At 35.7% G+C, this 22,340-nt stretch overlaps 1 protein-coding gene across 6 annotated transcripts in view; it reads right to left on the bottom strand.

Annotated features, from left to right (window-relative positions):
- SLIT2 (slit guidance ligand 2) overlaps positions 1-22,340 on the bottom strand; it is a 321,586-nt gene that overhangs the window by 63,776 nt on the left and 235,470 nt on the right. For 4 of the 6 annotated variants that reach the window (XM_016121248.2, XM_016121252.2, XM_016121249.2 and 1 more), the window contains 10 exons: positions 21,653-21,796; positions 21,376-21,539; positions 20,370-20,393; positions 16,648-16,798; positions 12,632-12,706; positions 10,997-11,140; positions 7,962-8,105; positions 6,230-6,396; positions 5,196-5,328; positions 2,028-2,096 (listed from right to left, as the gene is read on the bottom strand). In XM_016121248.2, coding sequence (XP_015976734.1) covers positions 2,028-2,096; positions 5,196-5,328; positions 6,230-6,396; positions 7,962-8,105; positions 10,997-11,140; positions 12,632-12,706; positions 16,648-16,798; positions 20,370-20,393; positions 21,376-21,539; positions 21,653-21,796 — 1,215 coding nt within the window. The remainder of the gene's footprint in view (positions 1-2,027; positions 2,097-5,195; positions 5,329-6,229; positions 6,397-7,961; positions 8,106-10,996; positions 11,141-12,631; positions 12,707-16,647; positions 16,799-20,369; positions 20,394-21,375; positions 21,540-21,652; positions 21,797-22,340) is intronic. The other 2 variants (XM_016121250.2, XM_016121251.2) reach the window with 1 other exon arrangement.

Genomic DNA, 22,340 nt, shown 5'->3' with positions numbered 1-22,340 from the left:
AAATATCTGTTTAACGAATGGTAAGTAAATGAGAGATGTGGATTTTTTACCAATGCTAATTGGCTATTTATGAGTACTTTGTATTTGGGTTGTAATTTATATTCAGGGAACTGGATCTTGTTTTTCTTATATATGTAGTTTATGTTATACATATATATATATAAAATAATGGTATATACATATAATATATAATGCAATATAATAATATATAACATGTATATATAGTATATACAATTTTTGCATTTTACTTTAGAAAATGTTTTTTAAAAATTTAGAAAATATATATATATGACCATGTGACACACGTTAGGGAATATGCATCTATTCACTAATATTTTTCTAAAGCAAAATGCCAAATTTATAAAGTCATGAATAAATGGAAAATTATAGGTCGTAATTTATGTTCATTTATGTGTGTGTACTTATATTTGCTAAATTATTCTGAAGCAAAATATATGAATTGATAAAAGGTCAGAAAAGCTGATTATTCCTTCCTTTATTAAAGTACCAAAACATCAGTAAAATGGACCAATAAAATTGTAAAAATGGTAGGAATGTTATAGAAGCTTTAATATTCATCTTCTTAACTGCCGAAGTACTATACCTAAATTTAAAAAGTAAATATATACTAGCAAAAGTTACTTGCCTATGATTGTATAATGACTCTTTGGTAAACCATTTGTAGATCTACCAATTCTCATTTTTCATTTCCAGATTGTTTTTAAATAATCACAAGCTGTCCCACAAATGACCTAATTCTGATTAAATGACCCTTTGGAAATTAGAGCAATTTAATGCTTTATTTAACAAAACAAAATGTATGTAATCACTTCTTGCTGCTATTAAATAAATGACTAGAAGCGGAACAAGACATCTTAGAGGATAGTCTCTTTTTTTTTGTTAATTTAATCATTTGTCATTTAAACAGTCCTATACTTTCTCTACAAAAGTGTTTGATTTTCTCATACTTTTAAGAAACACTGAAAATAATCAACATAATTTTAACTAACTTCTACCTATCTAGTTTATTATAAAGTTTGCTTGAGAAATGTAACATTTTCTACTACCTAGTTTCTTGAATTCACTAATTAGGAATAAACTTCTTTATTATAGGCGTACTAGAAATCTGCCTTCTAAGCCAGTCATATTTACTCTAAAATCAGATAGACTGAAATGAATGATGAAGTATTTTCCTTTATATTCACTATCATTGCTACATTTTGTTTTATGAGTTTTATCAATTACCAACAAGTCTACTCTAAATGTGACATTATATGTACTAAGGTTATATATTTTTTAAAATACTATGCACATAACTAGAATAAAATATTTGTATGCTTAAATGTACTTGTATATAAAACTTAAAATTGGTAAAAAATAAATTTGTTTACATACATTAATGAAAAAATGATGTTATTTTAGGAGGACATCAAACCAAACTAAAAAAAAAAAAAAATCAATGTTTTGAAATTTATACTGAATGTCAACATCTTTGTCAAGTTTACTTAAATAATATATAAGTAAATATGGATTTTACACAATGAATTTTAATACTCAAGGCCCATAACTTAATTCACAATTTATTTATTATATAAGAAAATCAAACGTAACTAATTAGATCTATAATATACTTTCGGTAAGACTATTACCATGTACCATCTTCTGCTTAAAGTTAAGAATAAAAATACTGTTTTCTATCTCTCCTTGGCTTGTCATAAAATAGCCCATATTCAGCATCAGTAGAAGTACACGATTTGCTGCAATTCTGTAATTCTCTGACATGAACATGTAATTGTATTTGCACTTTGCATTCAGGGGGACCGTTTTCAAAGACACATCACTGCTTGACTGATGCACAGTAGGATGTAGCTGGTGATCCAGAATTACGATGCGCAGGGAGGGAAGCAACAAACCGTCAACGATTCCTATTAGCTGAGAGGTTCACTACATCGTCTGCCACTTGCTATCCCCATTTTCATTAAATAGAAGAAGACATCAAAGACAGACACCTATAATACATTACTTACATGAGTGTTAAGTGTTTGTAGTTAGAGAGTTCCTTAGGAACCAGTGTAAATTGGTTCCCATCCAGATACCTAAAAACAAGGAAACAATAATAGCGTTTTCAAAGTAGCAGTACTGTATCATAAAGTAGTTGAACAATATTTCATTCTTAATTGAGGCAAGGAAGCACTTGCCAATTTTAACTTTGAGATGTTGTGTTTTTAGCTGGGGATGCTGTTGAAGAGAAGAAAAGAGGAAAACAAAACAAAACAAAACAAACAGTTGTCCAATCCAGTAGAATTCTTTTCTGGATCACTCAGGCTAAATTATAAAATCAAGGAGAGACTGGTGAGTCCAGTTCTTTGTGGTTTATCTAAGAAGGCAAGCATGTATCCAACCTTTTTTTTTTTTTTTTTTTTTTTTTTTTTTTTTTTTTTTTGCGTCAGCAAGAAGGTTCATTCAACTAACCACAATTTTAGTCAAACTCCAGTTTGCTTGTGTTTGTGTGGAGGCAGTCCCATGAAAGGCATTTGCTACTGGCAGAACCTTGTTACTGAGGGCAAGCCACTCTTCATTGCCTGAACGCATATCAATATACTTAGTAAACAACGATGGATGGTTTAAAGGAGATATTTGGGAATTAAACATAATTAGATTTCAGTTAATAATACCTTAAAAGTAGTTTTTACCACTGTCAATTGACATGGGGATATTAATTTTCAGAGGTTTCATAGAAAAGCACATTTATCCAGTGCACCAATGTAGCTCATATAAGTAAAAGTAATAATCAAATAACCACATGTAAGTAAATTTTCCATTTCTGATTAGAGTCAGCAGAATAATCAGAAAATGGGCTATGAGCTAACTGGCAAGACAAGAAAGTACGAGAATGCCTACAGTTATATCCATAATGCCACATGCACACAAAGGTAATAAATTCCATCCCCTCCCAAGGCTATCCTTTCCCAGAATGTAGATGGAGAGGGGTAAGAATGTCCTTCAGTAACTGGGATCATCTGGCTACAGAAGTGCCCACAATCGGTCCTGGCACACTGGGCACATGACTGCCCCCCTGTTGTGGTCAGCCTCAAGATCCAGGGTTGAGTTTAGTATTTTTGCTGGATGCAGAAGTAACTGAGAAATTGCCTAAGATAACAATTTCTTTCGACTATTTCAAAATGAAAAAAAAGTTACGGAAAAGTCACACATTACAAAAACATGTAATAAATACCTGACGAAGAGTTGGGCGTATGTTATGACTCCTTGTGCCTACTCAAATCTTCCGACTCTTCCCATCCCTCTCTCCTGCCTCCGTTCTTTCCTCTAGCTAAATATTCCTTGGTGCCCCTAGAGGGCAGCACAACCCCATACACTCAGCACTCTCCTTTAATTCCAGAAAATATCATAACAGAAAGATTGTTTATATGTAAAACAACCTAAGAGAGAAATTATATGGAACTGATTAAAAATAATACATACCATTTGTCCTAAACTGCCCACCAATACATTCTTATTTTTGCCAAATTCTTTAATAATTTAATATAATAAGCCCATGAAATTTTTTTCTAATACATGCACATATAATTCTGCAGAGAAGGACCCTGTTGACTTGGTATGGTTCTAAGAATAAGCTCTCTGGGAGGTAAAACTAGAATTCACAAGAGATGAGTTATTTTCCTCATCTCTGCAGCCTATTTTCTTTAGAAAAAAATTGGCTTTTTAAAAATTTGTAGGGAAATGAAGATTTGACTGAAAGAAGAAACATATAGATAGCATAGACTCAAGCAGGTTCTCAGATATACTTTGATAAGTAAAGAATGTTTAAAATTATTTAATGGGAATCAAGTAAAAAGGCTAAGGCACGACGAGCCAGTTGAAGGGGCAGAAGACGGGGTTGTCCCTCCCAGATGATTTGAATGTTATGCTGAGTGTTAGCATCAGTGTTTTGCATACAGAATACTCTACAGGCATCCAGCTTCTCAACACTGGATGGAGGGTAATCTTCTGAAATAAATACACATTAAAGTAAGAATTAAGTATTTAATTACACACATGCACACACGAAGTAGTGCTTATAGTTACTTAATGACTGATGAGAGAGAAACTGAACACTTTACAACAATGCAAATTTAAAAGGGACCTTCTGTGAACATGTGCTAAGATCACATCTTTTTTTTTTTTTTTTTTTTGTCTAAGTGTTCAATTCAGGACCAACTTAGGATTCACAGAACTGCACGTAATTTGATAACCAACGTGGCATCTTCTTAAATCTCATTAAGAATGTTCTGTGTTGCCAAAAGGTTATCGAAGCTGCTCATTTGGAAGGAATTGCAGGTCCACATTTGTATGAATTAGATTTGGACTTAAATGGTTTTTGATACACGATTCCATACAGACAAAAAATAAACGAGGCAAAATGACTCAAATGTGGCACATTCGTATCAAGATAAAGGAATGGATTGGAGCATGTGCACATTATTATTTAAGCAGCTATTATCTGATTTATTCCATTCCATGTATACATAGCATGAGACAGCTAAGGAAGAGAAGGGGAGTGCTTAGTATCCAGATATTATGGCTAGGGTAAGTTGCAGTTAAATATCAGTTATGAAAACATTTGGGATAATTGGCCTCACATCCTTTACAATCTAAAGGACTCTGATTCCCATTCAAAGGTCAGTATCTCCTTTTAAGGGTAAGGACTATGCTAGCTTCTTCCATCTCCCAAATAGTTATGTATCCCATATGATGAGATATTCTCCCAAGGGACATTGTGGTAAAAAATAATTAACCATATGGAATGTCCCAGACACTGTAGATAAACTGAACACATTTTCCAAAGTGTGTTTGATGGGACATTAGTCTTGCAAGATAATTTACGAAAAAAAAGACTAATAAGTACAGAGCTGCCTTATATTTTATCACCCTCTCTCGGAGCTTCACAGTGTACCTTAGCATAATAAAAGCACTGATAAATCCTGCAGTGAAAAAAAGAGAAACACACGACCTGCATTTCCAAGGGTATCTGAACTAGCTTCTACATTATTTGTTTAGGGTTTTACGTGATACAAATGAATGGCTCATAGCATGTATTTGGCAAACAGGACTCCAAAAATATTTGTTTGGTGTCTGTGTCCATTGGTACGTGAAATACTAACTGTTCAGAAAAGGAAGAGACAAGCTTTACTTACAGTTCAGTGACATCTCTTGGAATTCCTTTGGGCAAGACCTTCAAGCCCTTGTTGCTACATCGGACCACTGTGTCTAGGCAGGTGCATTCCGTAGGACAGCGAGACAGCGGGGAGCAACTGTTGTCGTCATTTCCTAAGTTGCAAAAGAAACAGGAAAACCCAGATTCGTGGCTTTCAAGATGTAGGGGTGATTTTTTGCCTTTAAATTAAGGTAACAAGCACACATCTTGAACCATACAATTGCTGATGTATAGGGCATGAAGTGTTGACAAATTGACACCGTCTGGTTTATCTAGTACTGTTTTCAGATGGCCTAAGGCAGAATTCCAGAAGGTGATCTCTGGTTTGTATTATCAATACAATTAGAGTCCTTATTTTATTTGTTTAGTTATTTATGCAAATTATAAGTTTAATTAGCATCTCTAAATGTACACCGAATTACAGAGAAACTGTAAGGAGACAGACATGAAGAGACATAAAGGGACAGAGTAATTTAAAACGTTTAGCAAAAATTGTATGGGTTCCTCATTTTAAAATACAGCACCCAGATGAGCTCTCCAGTCACGGGCAATGATATCAGAACCAGCTCTACCTACCTTACAGGGCTATTATGCGAATCGTATGGGATGATATATAGAGTGCATTAAAAAGTGGAAATTATTATTTTTTGTTAGATTTACTAGCATTACTATTTTAGCAGTCAATTGCTTTTTCTCATTTGGAAATGGTAGTTACTAAAAGAGGTGCTCAGGATAATAAGGAAATGTTAAAAGGAAGCTATAAACATAGCACTGACCACCAGTTGGAAACTGGAAAACCTAAAACATTCAGACACACAAAGTAGACTTGGATGTGAAAGAGCAATATGAGAAAGTAAGCGTCCTATTGCTAAAATGCGACATAGCAAAACCACAAAACAAAGCTAAAGATGCTCAAGAGCTATCTTTGGACTAGTGCGCTGTTGAGTTGTGCCTGTGGCATCGGAACGGTCACCTGGATGCCTGGTAACCGAAGATGTGGCAAGGCTGTCTTACCGTCATCACACGTGAAGTCTTGAATGGCCACATCTTGGATGGGGATTTCTTTGAGGAAGTATGGTTTCTGACATCGAGGATTTCCGGTTACAATTCTCTTCTTTCTGAGCCATTCTCCCAACCAAGCCAGGTAGCAATTACAGTTAAAGGGATTGGCCAAGAGATTTCTAAACGCCACATGCAAACAATGCAGAGTTGAGTTCACGGTTTCACGTTCTTACTTTTCGAAGCCCCATGCTACCATTTCTCCACGCCATTTCTGCGGCAATGGCTCCCTCTTATTCTTTGTATTCCCCACCCCCAGCTCTACTTAACATTCAGGCACACACGACATGTGGTATGCATTTTTTTCTAAAATATTTACGTGTGAAACATAAAGTAACAGCAACACTGTCACATAAGAATTCTTCAAATAATTTCATGGGAAAAATAAACTGAAGGTAGCAATTTAGAGTTTATGCAGTGGGTCCTGGGAGATATCTCATTTAGAGATAATTTAAACTTGTCTGAGATCTGACTTATTGTCAGACTTCCTTACACCGATAATGCAGTAAGTTAACAGAAAGATGAAGGCTGATTACCTTGTATGATTGAGTTTAACCTGACAACAGCGATTTCATTAATTTGTCATTCTAAGATTTCCATCTCTTATTTGCTCTAGAGACCAGGTTTCCCATCTAAACTGACAGCTGAGTTGATTAAACGCCAGTTATAAAAATGAATTTACTTCTACAAATCTCCATACTTCTGGCATCTCCCTACTTCAGCACAAACCTATTGACAACCCCATTATTTATAAACATGCCATCTTTAATATGCACGAATTAGTCACTCCATGTAAAATGTTACATTTTATGCGGAAAGAGGATTAAGCACTTTCCTGATGGATGGATGCTTCCTTCAAACAATTTCTTCAGTGACTTCAGCTACGTCGCATGTTTTTTTTTTCTTTCTAACTACCTTTTGAGTTAGATTAGTATATTTAAATGTCACCATTACTAGAAAATCAAATCGGTTATAAGATTTATTATTTCAAAGATTGCTTTCTATATACCTTTTAGACATACAAGAAGCCTTAAATACATTGTGTGAAGAGGGATATATATATATATATATTTTTTTTTTTTTTCCTAAATTCTGTCTATAGACCTACAAATATCCTTTATTCTTGGACATAAAATATTCTCCTGGACAGGCTCAACCTATTTCTTCAGTATTTTCCTAATGTCGCAGTAAATGCCCTCTAGTGAACAGCTTTTATTGTTGGTTTCGTCATCCTAACGCAGCTCCTGCCACTGTGAATGATCCTTTAGAGCACAGCGTGTTGGCAATAACCTTATCAGCTCTGTTTTTATGATACTTATACGGGAAAGACTCCAGTGTAAGAAGGCTGGGGAAAATCTGTAACATTTCTTTTATTTGCAACACACTCTGTTATAATACAATTAAAATTTATCAATTAAGCCATAGCACATTATTATTAAAAACGTGGACTAAAAATACTATGATTTTTTTTTTGTTAAATTTTAATGTACAACAGGAAGGTGATAGTTTTAGAAAAATTAAAATCTAAGGTGAACAAATTTGTCTTTTTTACAAAAAAGAAAACCTGAATACTTGACTATATTTTTTTGAAATGCCTAATAATGCATTCAAATGTTATCAATGAAAAAATAAATATAGTACGGTGGCTCACATAATACACAAACGAAGACTATTTTTCCATACTTACAGAGTAGATAAAGAATGGAGAGTATCAAATGCCCCCGGTGCAATTGTAGTAATTTGATTATCATATAAAGAAAGCAAACGCACAGAACTGAGTCCTATGAAGCTGTCATTCCCCACACAGCTTATGCGATTACTTCTCAACATCCTGAGGGAATAAAAGAGAACATGGCTATAGAGGTAAAGCATCAGGCAATCAATTCTGCCTATCTGAGGACCAAAACAGCCCCTCTTAGCGAATGTGTAGCTTTCATTACTGTGTCCTGAATGTTCTCTTGTCATTAGGAATTGCTACCGCTATGTGCCAAGAACCTCATGCAAAAATAAAATGTTTAGATTTGTCAATGATTAGACTCAAGTTACGAAAAGCATGGCGAGCCTCTGCGTGGACCTACAGCCCCATTTGATGAGGGTAGATGTTTTCCTTTGATGCTGTAATTACATTTGCATGGTTATATAATGTTCTAAGTCCACCTACAGCTCTCTATGCCCTTAGAGTCCTATGATTTGTGTATTCACCGTAGTATTGCGTTTGGGGTTAGACAGAAAAGAATATGGCAGAAAAGAAATAATAACTACAGCAGAACAAAGGGCATCTCAGGAACTCACACTGTCAACACTAGCTGGGAGTAAACTGGACTGAGCATCCACAGAGATGCACAGATTACTTTATTTATGAAAAATCTTCATTGTTTAAAGTTCAGAACTTAAAAAGAGGCAATAGTAAACATATCCCAATTGCTTATGATAAAGTTGAAGTGGGTTTCTCTTGAAAAAAATACCCCTTTTGGGGGGGGGCGGTCATTGCCATTAACAGTATTAACACTGTGGTCATTTAGTCATCACTGCTCAAGTTGTGGTGCAATTCTCAATTCTTGTCTGAACTGCTTATTTGTGAGGCTTGGAAAAGGAAAAAAAGGCTTCTAAAAAATCCACGTCAAAATGAATGGCTGCTACAAATCTTACTCACATTACTGAAAAGTCAGTTTTCATTAATTTTTCTAAACATGAGTTGACCCCCCTACTACAAGATTGCAGGGTGGAAAAAAAAGAGCAAAAATAAATTAACAACCAAGTAATCCTTTATAATTCTAGACTTATCATAAATAAGAAATGCCAACTTATCATAAATAAGAAATACCAACTTTTGCGTTTTGCTAAGTCACAGATAAGAAGAAGAAAAGATGATGCCCTCCTATTAAGACATCATTTTACATTAGGGAACAAATAAATGCACAACAGAAAAGTATTTCTATCAGCATAGTCCTCTGCCATAAATAATAAAGAGCACTTGGTCTCATTGGAGTCACAGACCCCTGGGAGAAGTTGAAGAAAGCTTTGCTTTCTGTCACTAGAAACATCTGTAAGCATACATATGCACCACATTTTGCTGGCAATCGAGGATTTGAAGACCCATAGAAATATGCATATAGGTTACTAAGAGGTTTACTAGTCCCTAAGGTTTAAGAAGTTTAAGGGCAACAGGATGTCCTGTCAAAATCTTTGTAGCTCTGAGCTGAATGATAGCACTGAGAGGACTAGATGTGTCCAGGTAAACCCATTCAGGCTTTTCACTACCCTGAGCCCTGAGCTTGGCTCTAAATGCTCTCTTATGCTTGTGGTGACACAGTGGGATTAATTAGAGAGCCAGTGGGTGTCTGCCTCAGGTGCCAAAACATAAAGGGCACAAAAATATTGCTAGAAAAATAATGGAGGTAAAGGAGGTAAAGGAGAGTCCTGTGAATGGGACTAGTCAAAGAAATAGTTCGATAAACAATTTGGGGTGGTGTTATAGACTGAATTGTGACTTTCAAAAAGGTTCCTACATTGAAGCCATAACTCCCAAGGGCTCTCCTTGGAAAAAGGGCCTTTAGGGAGGTAAATAAGGTTAAACGAGGTCCCACAGGTAGGGACCTAATCTGATATAACGTGTCCTTATAAGAAGAGGAAGGGACACTAGAACACACAGAGGAAAAGCCATGTAATGACAGCAGAGAGGTAGCCGTCTACAAGCTAAGGCCAAGGATTCTCACCAGAACCCAGCCATCTCAGACCGCTGATCGTAGGCTTCTAGCCTCCAGAACTCAGAAAACGAATTCTGTTGTTTAGGTCATCCAATCCGCAATTTCTTGTTATGGCAGCCCGAGGAGAAGGTTCCAGTAACATGCAGTCCCCTGACTTTCATCTAAGGAGGGAGCCTTCTGCTTGCTGCAGGATTTGTGTTTTCATGAGTTACCTGAGAGAGCTTGGGGAGGAGGTGGGGAGGAGATGCAGCCACCTGCGGCTTATCTTCTCTGCCTCCCTTCTACACACTCCTCAGCATCTCCTTCATGAGAAAGCTGAGGGAACACTTAAATAACATGTCCAGGTTAGCCCCTGGGGGCTGGTCGGTACGTGGCAGGCTGGTCCTGCTGGAGGGTTAGGATCCAGACTATTCCCCAAGAAGCACACTTCTCCCTCCAGCAGAGGTTTGTTAGTGGGGTTTGCATTTGGGATGCCTGTAACACATCCTCACCAGCCGGGGGAAGGCCCTCTCCCTTTGCATCTGGTAAAGAGCAGACCAGAGACTCCCCAGCTCTCACTCCCCCTGGCTGTGGCTGTGTGGGGTGTGGAGAGGCTGAGGGTTTAGGGGAGACAGTGGAGCCTGGGCTTCTCCACTGCAGTCACCAAGGGCTGCTGCTTAGTGACAAGTAGTTCCCCTCATATCTTTCAAAGGCTTAACATTTGGTTTGTGTCTCTTCCAATTTTTAGGTCACCCCTTTTGTCAAATATGATCTTTTTTTGTTGAGGAATCTACAGCCAGGAGAGACTTGATCTTTTGCAAGTAACATACTGAAATCAGGAGTATTAGAATAAGAGAGTGTCTGCATCCACAAAATGTATGTGTGTGTGTGTATGTGTGTGTGTGGGGGGGGGATGGGGAGGGAGGGAGGGAGGGAGGGAGGAAGAGTAGGATCTATATCCTCTCTCCAGGATTATAATGAACAGTGAACTACAATCCTGTGGTGGAAGGATCACAATGCAAATGAGAACACTTACAAAGTTTTGAGGCTTTCCAATCCCTTGAACATCTTATGCTGCACATTTTCCAAACGGTTACTTGTGAGAAGTATTTCATTCACACCAGATGCTCCTTCAAAAGCTCCCTCTTCAATGTCTGTGATCTTATTGTTGCTAAAGTTTCTAAATAAAAATTGTTAAAAAAAAAAAAAAAAAGCTTTTAAACAATTTCCTTCTGACAATGAAGGCTTGGTGCAACATATTTGATCACTTTCTTCCACAATCTGCTAGCTCCTCACTGCCCAGCACTCCTAAGGCTCTGAAGAGATCCCATATCCTGAATCCATCGAGCCAAAGTGACATACTAAAGGCTATGGCAAAAAATGGCAGCCTGATCATTGTCAGAATGATCTGGAAGGGTCCCTAGGAGCATAAAATTCTTGAGGTCAGCTGCTAAGTTGCATAAACTTTTGTTTACCACAGGACTTAATAAGGAACTTCTCAAAGAAATATCCCTGATTAAACTGTTGAATGAATTAATGACTAAAAGGATGTGACTGAGTTAAAAGAAAGATGGACTAACATGTGTTAGTGTTTAGATAGTCTCAAAAATATATTTGAATGAGTTTGTTCCCAGTTAAACTTCTCATGGAATAATGTGTCAAAATAACCAACTTAACTGTCAGTATTACAAAATACAACGTTTGCCCAGAGAGGAATAATATCCGCTTGAGGTAACACTTTTCCAGACTAGGAATGCTCATATAAAAAGGATCGTTTTTATGTAACATTGTATTTTTCTCAGAGCATTGGACATACTAGCTGCTCAATAAATACATATTGAAGTGAAAGGCTTCTTATAGCTAAAAAGAAAAAGCGGTGAGTATCAGTGACAAAGGACATTTAAGCAATTAGAAATTCTTTGCAAGGCAATATTATAATATCAAAGTCGAGTGCACAGAAGGAGTTTCCGTCTTCTCTGCCCCTTACAGTCTATGTGACTGTGGGCCAGTTTCCCATCTAAAAGTACAGATGTCATAGAAGAATGCTCCTTTCCTCTGGCCGAGGTTCCCTCATACGTGGAGGGTGCTCCACTGGTCTTACACCCTTGGCCTCTGTCTTGTCGCTCCCTCCCTCCCCCTCAAGGGGGTGAAGTCCTGTCTTCAGTGTTGTTGAAAATGCTGAGCTTACAAACTTATTTTAAAATACAAGTTGTGGACATGTAATAACACAGATGAGTCATCGAGCCAGTTTTGCAATCATTAATTTTCTAATGAAAGTTTAATGAAGCAAAAAGTCAAGTAGTTGACATGGATGTGCTGAAGGAGGAGTAACGGCATCGTTAGGGAAACAGTAAAGGAAGTTACGAAACATTCCTGGACCCCTCACCGAGGTGCCTAGATGCTGGATTCCTGCTGTGGCCACAGGACAGATCAGCTGACTTAAAGCGAGAAGCCAGGCCTCCACTAGTAAACACACAGAAAAAAGCCAATTCCTCTGGTTCCCCTCAGAGAGTAGCCTAAATTCTTGCCATTGGTAGTCATTGCATGGACATTTCTACGGTTCTTTTATATTTTCCGATTTCCAAAGAAATCTAAATAAATTGCACAGGAATGGGAAAAACGTTAACAAAACACCATGGAAATTTAAAAAGATAGCTAATGCACGGCTTACATTTTACGTAATTGGGGAAGTTTCTTGAAGATTCCGGTAGCTTCCAACACTGTGAATTCATTATTATTGAGTCGCCTAGGAAAAAAAGATAAAAAACAGAAGAATTTCATTACCGAGAGTCAGGAAGGGATTAAATTTTACTTCTCATGAAGAATTATATTATTTAATGATTATCCTAAAGCAAAACATAGGACACATAAAGCAAAATATTTGTGGTAAATACAGTTATCCTTCAATATCCATGGGGGACTGGTTCCAAGTCCCCTTTGGGTACCAAAATCCATGGATTCTCACATCCTTTATATAAAATGGTGTAGTATTTACATATAACCTACACACACTCTCCTGTATATTTTAAATCATCTCTAGATTACATGGAATACCTAATACAATGTAAATACTTCATAAATAGTTGTTATACTGCATTGTTTAAGGGATAATGACAGGGAAAAATGGCTGTACATGCCGGTACAGATCTAACCATCTTAAGCTTAATCACACAGTGCACGTCAGCAATAGGTAACATTTTCTGTTTTTTTAATATTTTCGACCTGAGGTTGTTTGAATTCACAGATGAGGAACCTGAGGATACAGAAGGCCAACTGTATTGAAATGTTTTTCTCATTTTACTCAAAATTTAATGATCAAAATAAAATATATTAAGAAGCACATAGTAAAGAAAACCAACATTTGATAATCGAAAGCGGCTTATTGAGTAATCTGTAGAACAAAGTTTCTTAAACTTTTTTTTGCTGTTACCCCTCCCCCAGAAAGCATTTTAGGCCATTTTTTTCCTACTCACTTGCTCTGCAAGTGAAAACCTAATTGGTATTCAATTTACATGCCATGAAGTTCACCCATTTAAATTGTACAATTCAGAGTTTTTTAGTATATTTACAAAATTATGCACCCATCCTTGCTATCTAATTCCAGAACATATTCATCAAGCTCCCCCGAAAACCTCATATCCATCAGGACTCACTCTCAATCTGCTGCCTCAGTCCTTGGCAACCACTAATTTACCTTCTGCCTCTATGGAGTTTCCTATTCTGGACATTTCACACAAACGGAATCACGCAAAATATGGTCTTTTGTGGCTGGCTTTCTTCACTTTTCAAAATCTTTACAAGATTCATTGATGTTTAGTGTGTGTGTGTGTGTGCGCGCGTGCGTGCGTACATATATATATATACATATATATGTGTGTATATATGTGTATATATATCTCAGCATATTATATCAGCATGTCTATATCTATATATCTATATCTATATCTATCTATATATACCAGCATTTAATTTCTTTTTATGGCCAAATAATATTCCATGGTATGGACATATCACATTTTGCTTATCCAGTTATTAGTTGATGAATATTTGGGTTGCTTCTACTTTTTTTAAGTCAGAATATTACAAGTTTATTATATATTCTCAGACTATTAAAATGTATAAACATATATACAAATTTAAACATACTGAATCAGATCATACATGTCCCAAATATATGTGAAAATGGTAACTTTTATGTTACATGCATTTTACCATCATGAAGGAATATATATCCTGAACATCTTTTCATATCAATCCATCTCTTACTTCCTCCTTTTACATTTTTTATTTTTTAAAATTTATTTATTTTTATTATGGTGACATTGGTTAATGAAACGGCATTAACCAATGTCACCGTATATACAATGGAATATTACTCAGCCATAAGAAGAGATAAAATGCTGCCATTTGTGACAACATGAATGGACTTTGAGATAATCATGCTAAGCAAAATAAGTCAGAAAAATCTGAAAAAAACACATGATATTACTTATATGTGGGATATAAACCTAAAAACAACAAACAAACAGGACAAAAAACCAGAGACTCATGGACATGGACAACAGACTAGTGTTCACCAAAGGGTGGGGGAGGAGGGGGGAGGGGAGAGGTAGATGGTATAAAAGGGGTCAAATATGTGGTGACGGAAAGAAATCTAACTATGGGAGATGAATACGCAATACACAATATCAATCTCTCTCTCTCTGTATATGTGTGTGTGTGTATACACATATATACAAACACACACACACACATACATATATATATAGACACACACACGCACACACACACACACACACACACACACATATGCCTTACTGTTGAATTATACACTTGAAGCTTCCACCTTTTGATTATCATGAATAATGCTGCTATGAACATTGGTGTACAATTCTTTTTTATGAATATATATAGCTGTGAAATTTCTGGGTCACATGGTAAATCTATGTTTAACTTTTTGAGGGGCCTGTGTTATTTTACATTCCCACTGGCAATGTATAAGGAATCCAGTTTCACCTGTATTGATTTGTTTGTTTCTTTGGTTTTATGAAGTTTCTAGTGGGATTGAAGTGTTATCTCATCGTAATTTTTATTTGTTTCCCTAATGCCTAATCATATTGAGAAATTTTTCATGTGTTTATTGGCCATTTGTATATCTTTGGAAGAATGTTCATACAAGTAATTTGACTACTTTTTAAATGGGTCAAGTACATTTTTACTTTTTATTTTATTGTTGAGTTGTAAGATTTCTTTATACATTCTATATATAAATCCTTTATCAAGTATTTTCTTCCAAGTGCTGATTTTTAAATGGATGTTAAAAAATTCATAATTTCTTAAAACACACACACATATCCTCTGTTGAAAATAAATTAGATGCTAGTTTCTAATACAATTCTTGATTAATAAGTAAGCATTCTTAAGGTATTATCATGTTGGAAGAGATGATTTGAATTATTATTTGTAGTATTACTGGAAATAAGCATAACTTCTATATGACTATAGAAATGGAGTTTAGGGCTTTTATTGCACAGTCTCCATGCATTGCTAAAAGTCCTAGAGCTATGAAATAGCTTCATGAATTAACAGGAATAATAATAATAAAAAAAGCATCACTATAAATAGAGAAGTTAGTTTCTGTCATCTCTTTGAAAGCATTCCATTATTTTCAATTATTCAAATTGCTTAAAATTCATTAATTACCAGGCATGCGTATAGGCATAGTGGGAGATAAACTATAAAATACAATCCCTGTTGTCAAGGGGCCATAATCTAGTTGAAGACAAAAGGATTATACATGCACAGAAAGACAACCAACTATGCAAAGCGGTTAATGACAAATGCCAGATGGTGCTATGAATAAACATCACTAAGACATGCAGAAAATGATTAGATCTTATTGGGTTTTTCTTGGATTTTTAAAACACTAACATTAAATGTCTTACTTTTATAAATAAAGTCAGTAAAGGCAAAACATAAATGGGCACAGTATAGAAATGATTCAACAAACGTATTTTAGGACCTAGTCCGTGCTAGGCCCTGTGTTAGGGTTAAAAGTATGAATTGATCACACTCTGCCTTTTCAGTATTTTCTGCCATGCTATACATTGTTCAGAAAAAAACTATCTTTTGTGCTTTAATACTTAATAATCAGCGAATCCTTCCAGCAGTGTGTCTGTGAGGTAGCAAAGCAGATTAAAAAGATTCTCAGATTGAATTTATAATTAACAGAGATTAAAAATGGTGATTCACAGACTATTTTATTTGGTTTCTATAAAGACTAAACATGTTAAAAATCTATTAAGTGCTTAGAAATAGGTTTAAGCATAAATAATGCTGAAGAAATAAATACCAAATGAATGCTATTATTATTAGTATTATTAAATGTTAACTGAATTTTTGAGAGGAAAAATAATTTTTTAAAATTTATTTATTTTTATTATGGTGACAATAGTTAATGAGATCCAGTAAGTTTCAGGTAAAATAATTTTTATAGTTGCATCTTGGGCCAGGAAGGTGAAGGAAGATAGCTTCTGACATATTCTTCTACAGAGAAGAGTTATGTCATTGTGTGTTAATTAAAATTACTGCGATTATTGAGAATAAAAGGGCGAGACTAAAATTCCAATGCTTAGATGTGTTTGTTTCCTCCCTCCCAACCTGGATTTTGCTGGGAGATGAACTTACAGTTCTGCAGTGTACTGGGGAACATGGTCTGGGATTTTGGTGAGTTTTTGATTGGAGCAATCAACTGTGGTCCCTTCACAGCGGCACTTTTCGGGGCAAGCCAAATCTGCAAAGCAGTCCCCACTTAATTTTGATCGATAATCTTCTGTACCTATTGAGGATTCAAGCCAAAAAGATGGAAAATAAAAATACTGAGTCTACAGGTTAGAATGTTTGTTCATTTGTCAGAAGGAAAAAAAAAGGAAGATAACTATAGATTATGTAGCAGGGAGGCAACTTGGGGAAATTTGGTCAATGGATGTCAGGAGAGGGTTAAAACAAGGGCTTGGAATTTGCTGGAAAAAAAAAGAGTAACTAGATTCACAGGACAGGAAAACAGTAAGAGAGATGAGCTTTTCACAGCTGTACTTTCTGCTGATCCAGTTATGAGCCATTCTAGCCTATTTGACAGCTAATCACACAATGGCTATTAATTGTGAAAAAGATTATTTTTTCTCAGAGTCAGGAATTTAAAATGTATCCGGTAATAAACATATTCCTATGTATCATTTTAAATTAGGGCTTTCAAGGCAAATAGATGCACTCAGGTTTTTAAATTTTCTATGGTCTTTTATTATTCTCTCCCACTCACGTAATCTTCAGAAATGCCTAAAAAGCCCTCTTTTTTTCATTTGGATTTTATAAAGAGAGACAAGTAAATCCTGATTTAAGCCTCAGCAGCTTGTCATGCTGTAGAAAGCTGCGTGACGTTCCATGGTGCTTGACGGAACCATGTTTTCCTCATACCTGGCAACCACATGGTTAGATCAAGCACAACAGAAAATCTCGCTACATAATCACTACACCATCCACTAGGCCAAGGGTAAGACGGAGAGGAAAGATGAAGGGAAGCAGGAAAAAAGCTACAGACGTTCTGGAAGTGTGGTACTGTTCACATGACATGCATTCTTTCCGTAGAATGCTTAGGACCATAGTCAGAGTGCTACTACCGAAGATTTCCTGGAAACACAAAGAAGGGGCTACACTGAAGGACGCCGCCACCGTTCCCTCGGAACTGCAGGACGGAACAACAGCTTTTGGGAACGACATCCGGGAAGAAGTTGGAGGTGAGCTACGAGGACAAACAGAGAAGCTCAAAAGATCTGTGCTTTCTTCTTGAGAAATAATAATAATAATAAGGCGCAAAAGATCGAGACTAGAAGAAGGTACATCAGGATTGAAAAGGGAGAACATTACGTTTCAGATCAGACACTTTTACTTACAGCCAAAATGGTGAACTCCTGCAAAAGTAAAGATCACCAAGAAGGAAAAAAAGACAGTAATCCCAATTAAGATTAATATAGGCACATATATGTATATATATATCTCTATATAAACTAAGGTCTCTTTCTCCTTTCCTTACTGTGACAATTATCAGGGAATGGCATGGTATGATAAAAATTGTCATGCTTTGTAAACTTTTATTAATGGTGGTCTTACAGGAAAAGCAATGGCATACAAGATGCATAGCACAGATTAAGTTCTTGTCAATTCCTTTAAAAGATAAACTCTGCAAGACAGATTTTCGATGGAGTTGTCACTGTTATGTCTAGAATGCTATATAGCATAGTGGTAGGCAAGTAACCACGTAAAATTAAGTGAAAACCTAATCATTGAGCTCTTCAAGGACTATCATCAGCACGTTTGGATAAATCTTTAGGTTGTGGCTTACATGCTTTTTAATAACCTTTCCAATTTACAAATAATGTCAGCTAAAATGAAATCGGAATCTCGTAAGAAGTTTGCAAAACCGGATATAATAATTTCATTACGTTTGAAATTAATGCCATGATTATTTATTGAAAATCTGTAGTATTGTGGTTTGAGCTTTTGTTTTAAAAGTAAAATGAGGAAATATTTGGAACAAAGTCTAAATAACAGAAACACTAGAGGGATATCTTATATTTAAAATAATCTGCATTCAATGCAATGACAATGATGCTTATTTCATGACACCCCTTTAGATAGGCTCAAATATTAATTAAAATCTTGGGTGGAGGGAAAGGGAGAAAAGGACCAAAGAATTCTCCTGAGTCCTGACTTCTATAATTATTGATTTAAATAATATAAATTGGATTATCAGAAATTGACAAGTAAGCCATGATATCTGATATAAAAGGTGTTTTCCAAAACTTATTTTGGCTGCTGTTAATAAGGGGGCAAACTGTACCAGAATTTATGAAAACAATCTGACTTTTGTTCTTTATTTGGTGAACTGAAGACATTAATTTTTAAATCGTTAGTAAGTATATTTAAATGTAATAGATTAAATAATTCGGCAACAATTATATTAACTGCTATAATTTGGGGATTTAAATAATATTAATGTTTTATCCTACAGTTGTGCTGGTGTTTAGAATATAACTTTTTTTGGGTAAGTAATAGCTACCAGATGACTTTCTACTTAATAACTGGAGGAAAATAATGAATTTTAAAGATTGCCAATGAAAGCCAATCAACTGTTCTTTTTAATTGGTTACTTCTTATGCAGCTGGTGTAACATATAAAATATTATTAATCAATCACGCTCGGAATAATAAAACAAAATTTGTTAACTGCATAAAATTGTTCAAATTATAATTCAATAATGGCAAGCAACACATATCTCCTTAAAATAGAGACCAAACCCAGAGTCCTCTAGAAAATAGGTATAGATTTTTGGACACTAATACTATATAAATGCCTTTCAATTTATAGCTGTTAAAATATATTAGAGACTAGGATATATCCAGCAGATGGTAAATGTGGCCAATCAATTAGTACTAACATATATTTTTATATAATAGTTTAAAGCAAACAAGTCAAGAGTCATTTTACACAATTGGCAGGCAAGGAAAAAGTACATAAAGATATATATTTCAAAGAGCTAGTTCTAGAAATATCAGCCTTGATAGTGTGAAGATTATAGTGGTAAAACATTTCAATTACTTTTCTAAGATTTCATCACCTGCCTAAACGACTTAAAGCACTTAGTGCTCATGAACTTCTGATGCTTTCAGGATTGATGTCAATATTGTTTTGGGGGAGTTTTATTATGACTCCAGGTATGCAAGAACATAAAGTCCCACAGTGCAACTGCATGTACATCAGCAGGAAGTTGCTGTTTTTTCACGCGCGCGCGCGCGCGCGCACACACACACACACACACAAATGAAGCAACAGAAAGCAAAGTCAAACAAAAAGAAACACTTTTTTTAGTGTAAAATCTATTTTTAAAAAGTAAATCTCATAATTGAAAACACAATTCTGTGTGTTCGTAACTGATTTCACATAGAACTAGCTCCTTGATGACAGAAAGGTCTGTCTTTAAAACCAGCTCAATAAGCCATATTTTAAAAACAGGTTTAAAGATCAGATATACAAGGTAAGGAGAGAAAATGATTTAAGTAGAAAGCCATAGGTTTGAACATTTTAGCTACTGTGAGAAATTTAGATACTAGGCCAAAGTGAGAGAAAAAGTTAAAAAAGGTGGGAGTTTAATAACATATACATTTAACATCAGAAGCTGCATGCAAAGGTCAAGTGTTCAGGAAAACAGCTACAAGTGATCTATGCAGAAGTGAATCTATCTACAGAGTACGCACTATACTTTCAAAAGCATGCATATCAAAATTTTAGAAGCTATATTTTATAAGGTGAGGAAAGGGTGTCTGCAGTTAGTCCTACTACCAAGCAAAACCTACCTGGAATGAAATACTGTTCTTTAGCTAAATAAAAAAAGAGAAAAAAATAGAATATGCACCTGAATGTCAGCAAGCAGAGATATGAGTTATATTAGATCAAGAATGGACTAAGTTACTACAGATAATTTAGTGAAAAATGTATATTCACAGCAGTGGCCAAAGTACAATAATGGACAGTGAGTAGTAAATGCATCTAGAACCATGGACAATAACCAGCTTTATCTCGATATTAGCTTTTTAGTATGAATTAACTGCCAAATGTGAAATACACCTAAAAGAGTTAGGTAGTATACTACCCAAAACATATAAAATATATTTTATTACAAGAGAATAGAAAAGATTAGACCAAAGCAAACAGTAAGCTTCAATGAAGTAAGCTTTCTAGTTACTATTAATACAATGCATTTATATTTAGCTTTTTATACATAAATGTAATATTTTCAAAATGGTAAAAAAAAAATGGCCTTTTGGAAAAAAAAAGTATTCTCACAGTCCTATTTGAAATAAGAGAATGCAAAATGAAGAAACACTGCATTCTATGTGAGAAGTGAGGGATCAGATTTACCTCTACTTCTGAGCCTGAGCAAATCATGCAACCAAGCCTCAGTTCACTTTCTCAAGAAATGGAAACATGATTAATTATCTTAAGTCTCTAAGTGAAGACTAATACAACAAACATGAGACTGAACAGGCTTAAAGGCATTCTGAGTTAGCTAAAAGGCCCCTATTAAGGCTGAACCCTGGGAATACAGTATGAAGTATCCAGACATGCTTTTTTCTTGGCTGGTAGCCTATTCATTCTGCTTTACATCGTGTTAAAAAATGTTACATATGAAGGCTATATGAATTGTGTTTATACTTTTTATTTTTTTCTTTATGAACAGAAGAAAAAGAAATATGATTCTATAACGCTTGGTAATTCAGCTGAAGACCAGCTGTCTCTAGGTCTCATGTAACCACTGTTTTTGGTGACACAGGGGACATGTCACGTGAAGTAAGAAATTACCTGAACAACGAAATTTCTTGCTTTTGATCTGTCCGATTCTTTTGTTTGCCAGACGCCGGGGGCTGGTGCAGCGGGCACCACTGGTCTCGATCGGGTTGGTGTGGAGATAATCCGCCAGCCACTTGAGATGGCAGTCACAAATAAAGGGGTTCTGGGCCAAATGCCTTTCAGAAACACACACAGAACACTTTTATACGTGATATGCTATGAACTGAATTCTTGAGTTCAGAGCGAAAACAACAGTCATCTACTTTGATCCAAATCCTGTTATACATACATCGTTTGAATGGCCCGTAGAGGCGAAAAGGTCCCCTTGGCAATGGTCTGAAGCTTGTTGTCATATAAGGAGAGAAGGTTCAAGTTGTGCAGGTCCTGGAAAGCATCTACCCGAAGGCAGTTTATCTTGTTGGCATTCAACAGTCTGTTTGATCAAATAGTTGTAGAATTAAAGTGCAGCATCTCCTGACTCACCCGCAAGATTCTGTCCTTCTTGAGAAAACCCAATCAAAAAATACATTTTTTTAATCCTCAACACTAATATTTTAACTGAAATAATTTATGTATCACAGGCTGAAGATTTGGGGTTATACCAGTTAAAAGGAGGGTTGCACTGTCTAAGGAATGTCTCAATCTAGTACCCATGAATTTACTTAAGAACTTATTAAACACATTTTCTGGAAGATGCAGAGGTAGAACAGTAGATCCAGCCTTGGTTGTCAAAGAGATCATAAAAAATGCCATAAAACATTAGTCCTTAGAGCTGCACTATGAAAAAGTTCAGGCTATTCTCAAGACAGAAGACAGAGCGAACCTTCTAAAACATAGATTCGCTGCTTCCGCTCTAGCCACACAGGCCTCCTTGCCAGACTCTTTTCTGCTTGTAATGTCCTCCCCGACGTCTACCTGGTAAATTATTCTGCTTCTTTGAGTCCACTCAAATCTCACCTTCGTAATTCAGCCTCCTC

Source organism: Rousettus aegyptiacus, unplaced genomic scaffold (assembly GCF_014176215.1).
Source record: "Rousettus aegyptiacus isolate mRouAeg1 unplaced genomic scaffold, mRouAeg1.p scaffold_m13_p_10, whole genome shotgun sequence".
In the NCBI taxonomy this organism is placed as follows: Eukaryota; Metazoa; Chordata; class Mammalia; order Chiroptera; family Pteropodidae; genus Rousettus; species Rousettus aegyptiacus.
The sequence above is the reverse complement of the archived record's forward strand: the minus strand, read 5'-3'. Positions and strand labels throughout refer to the sequence as shown.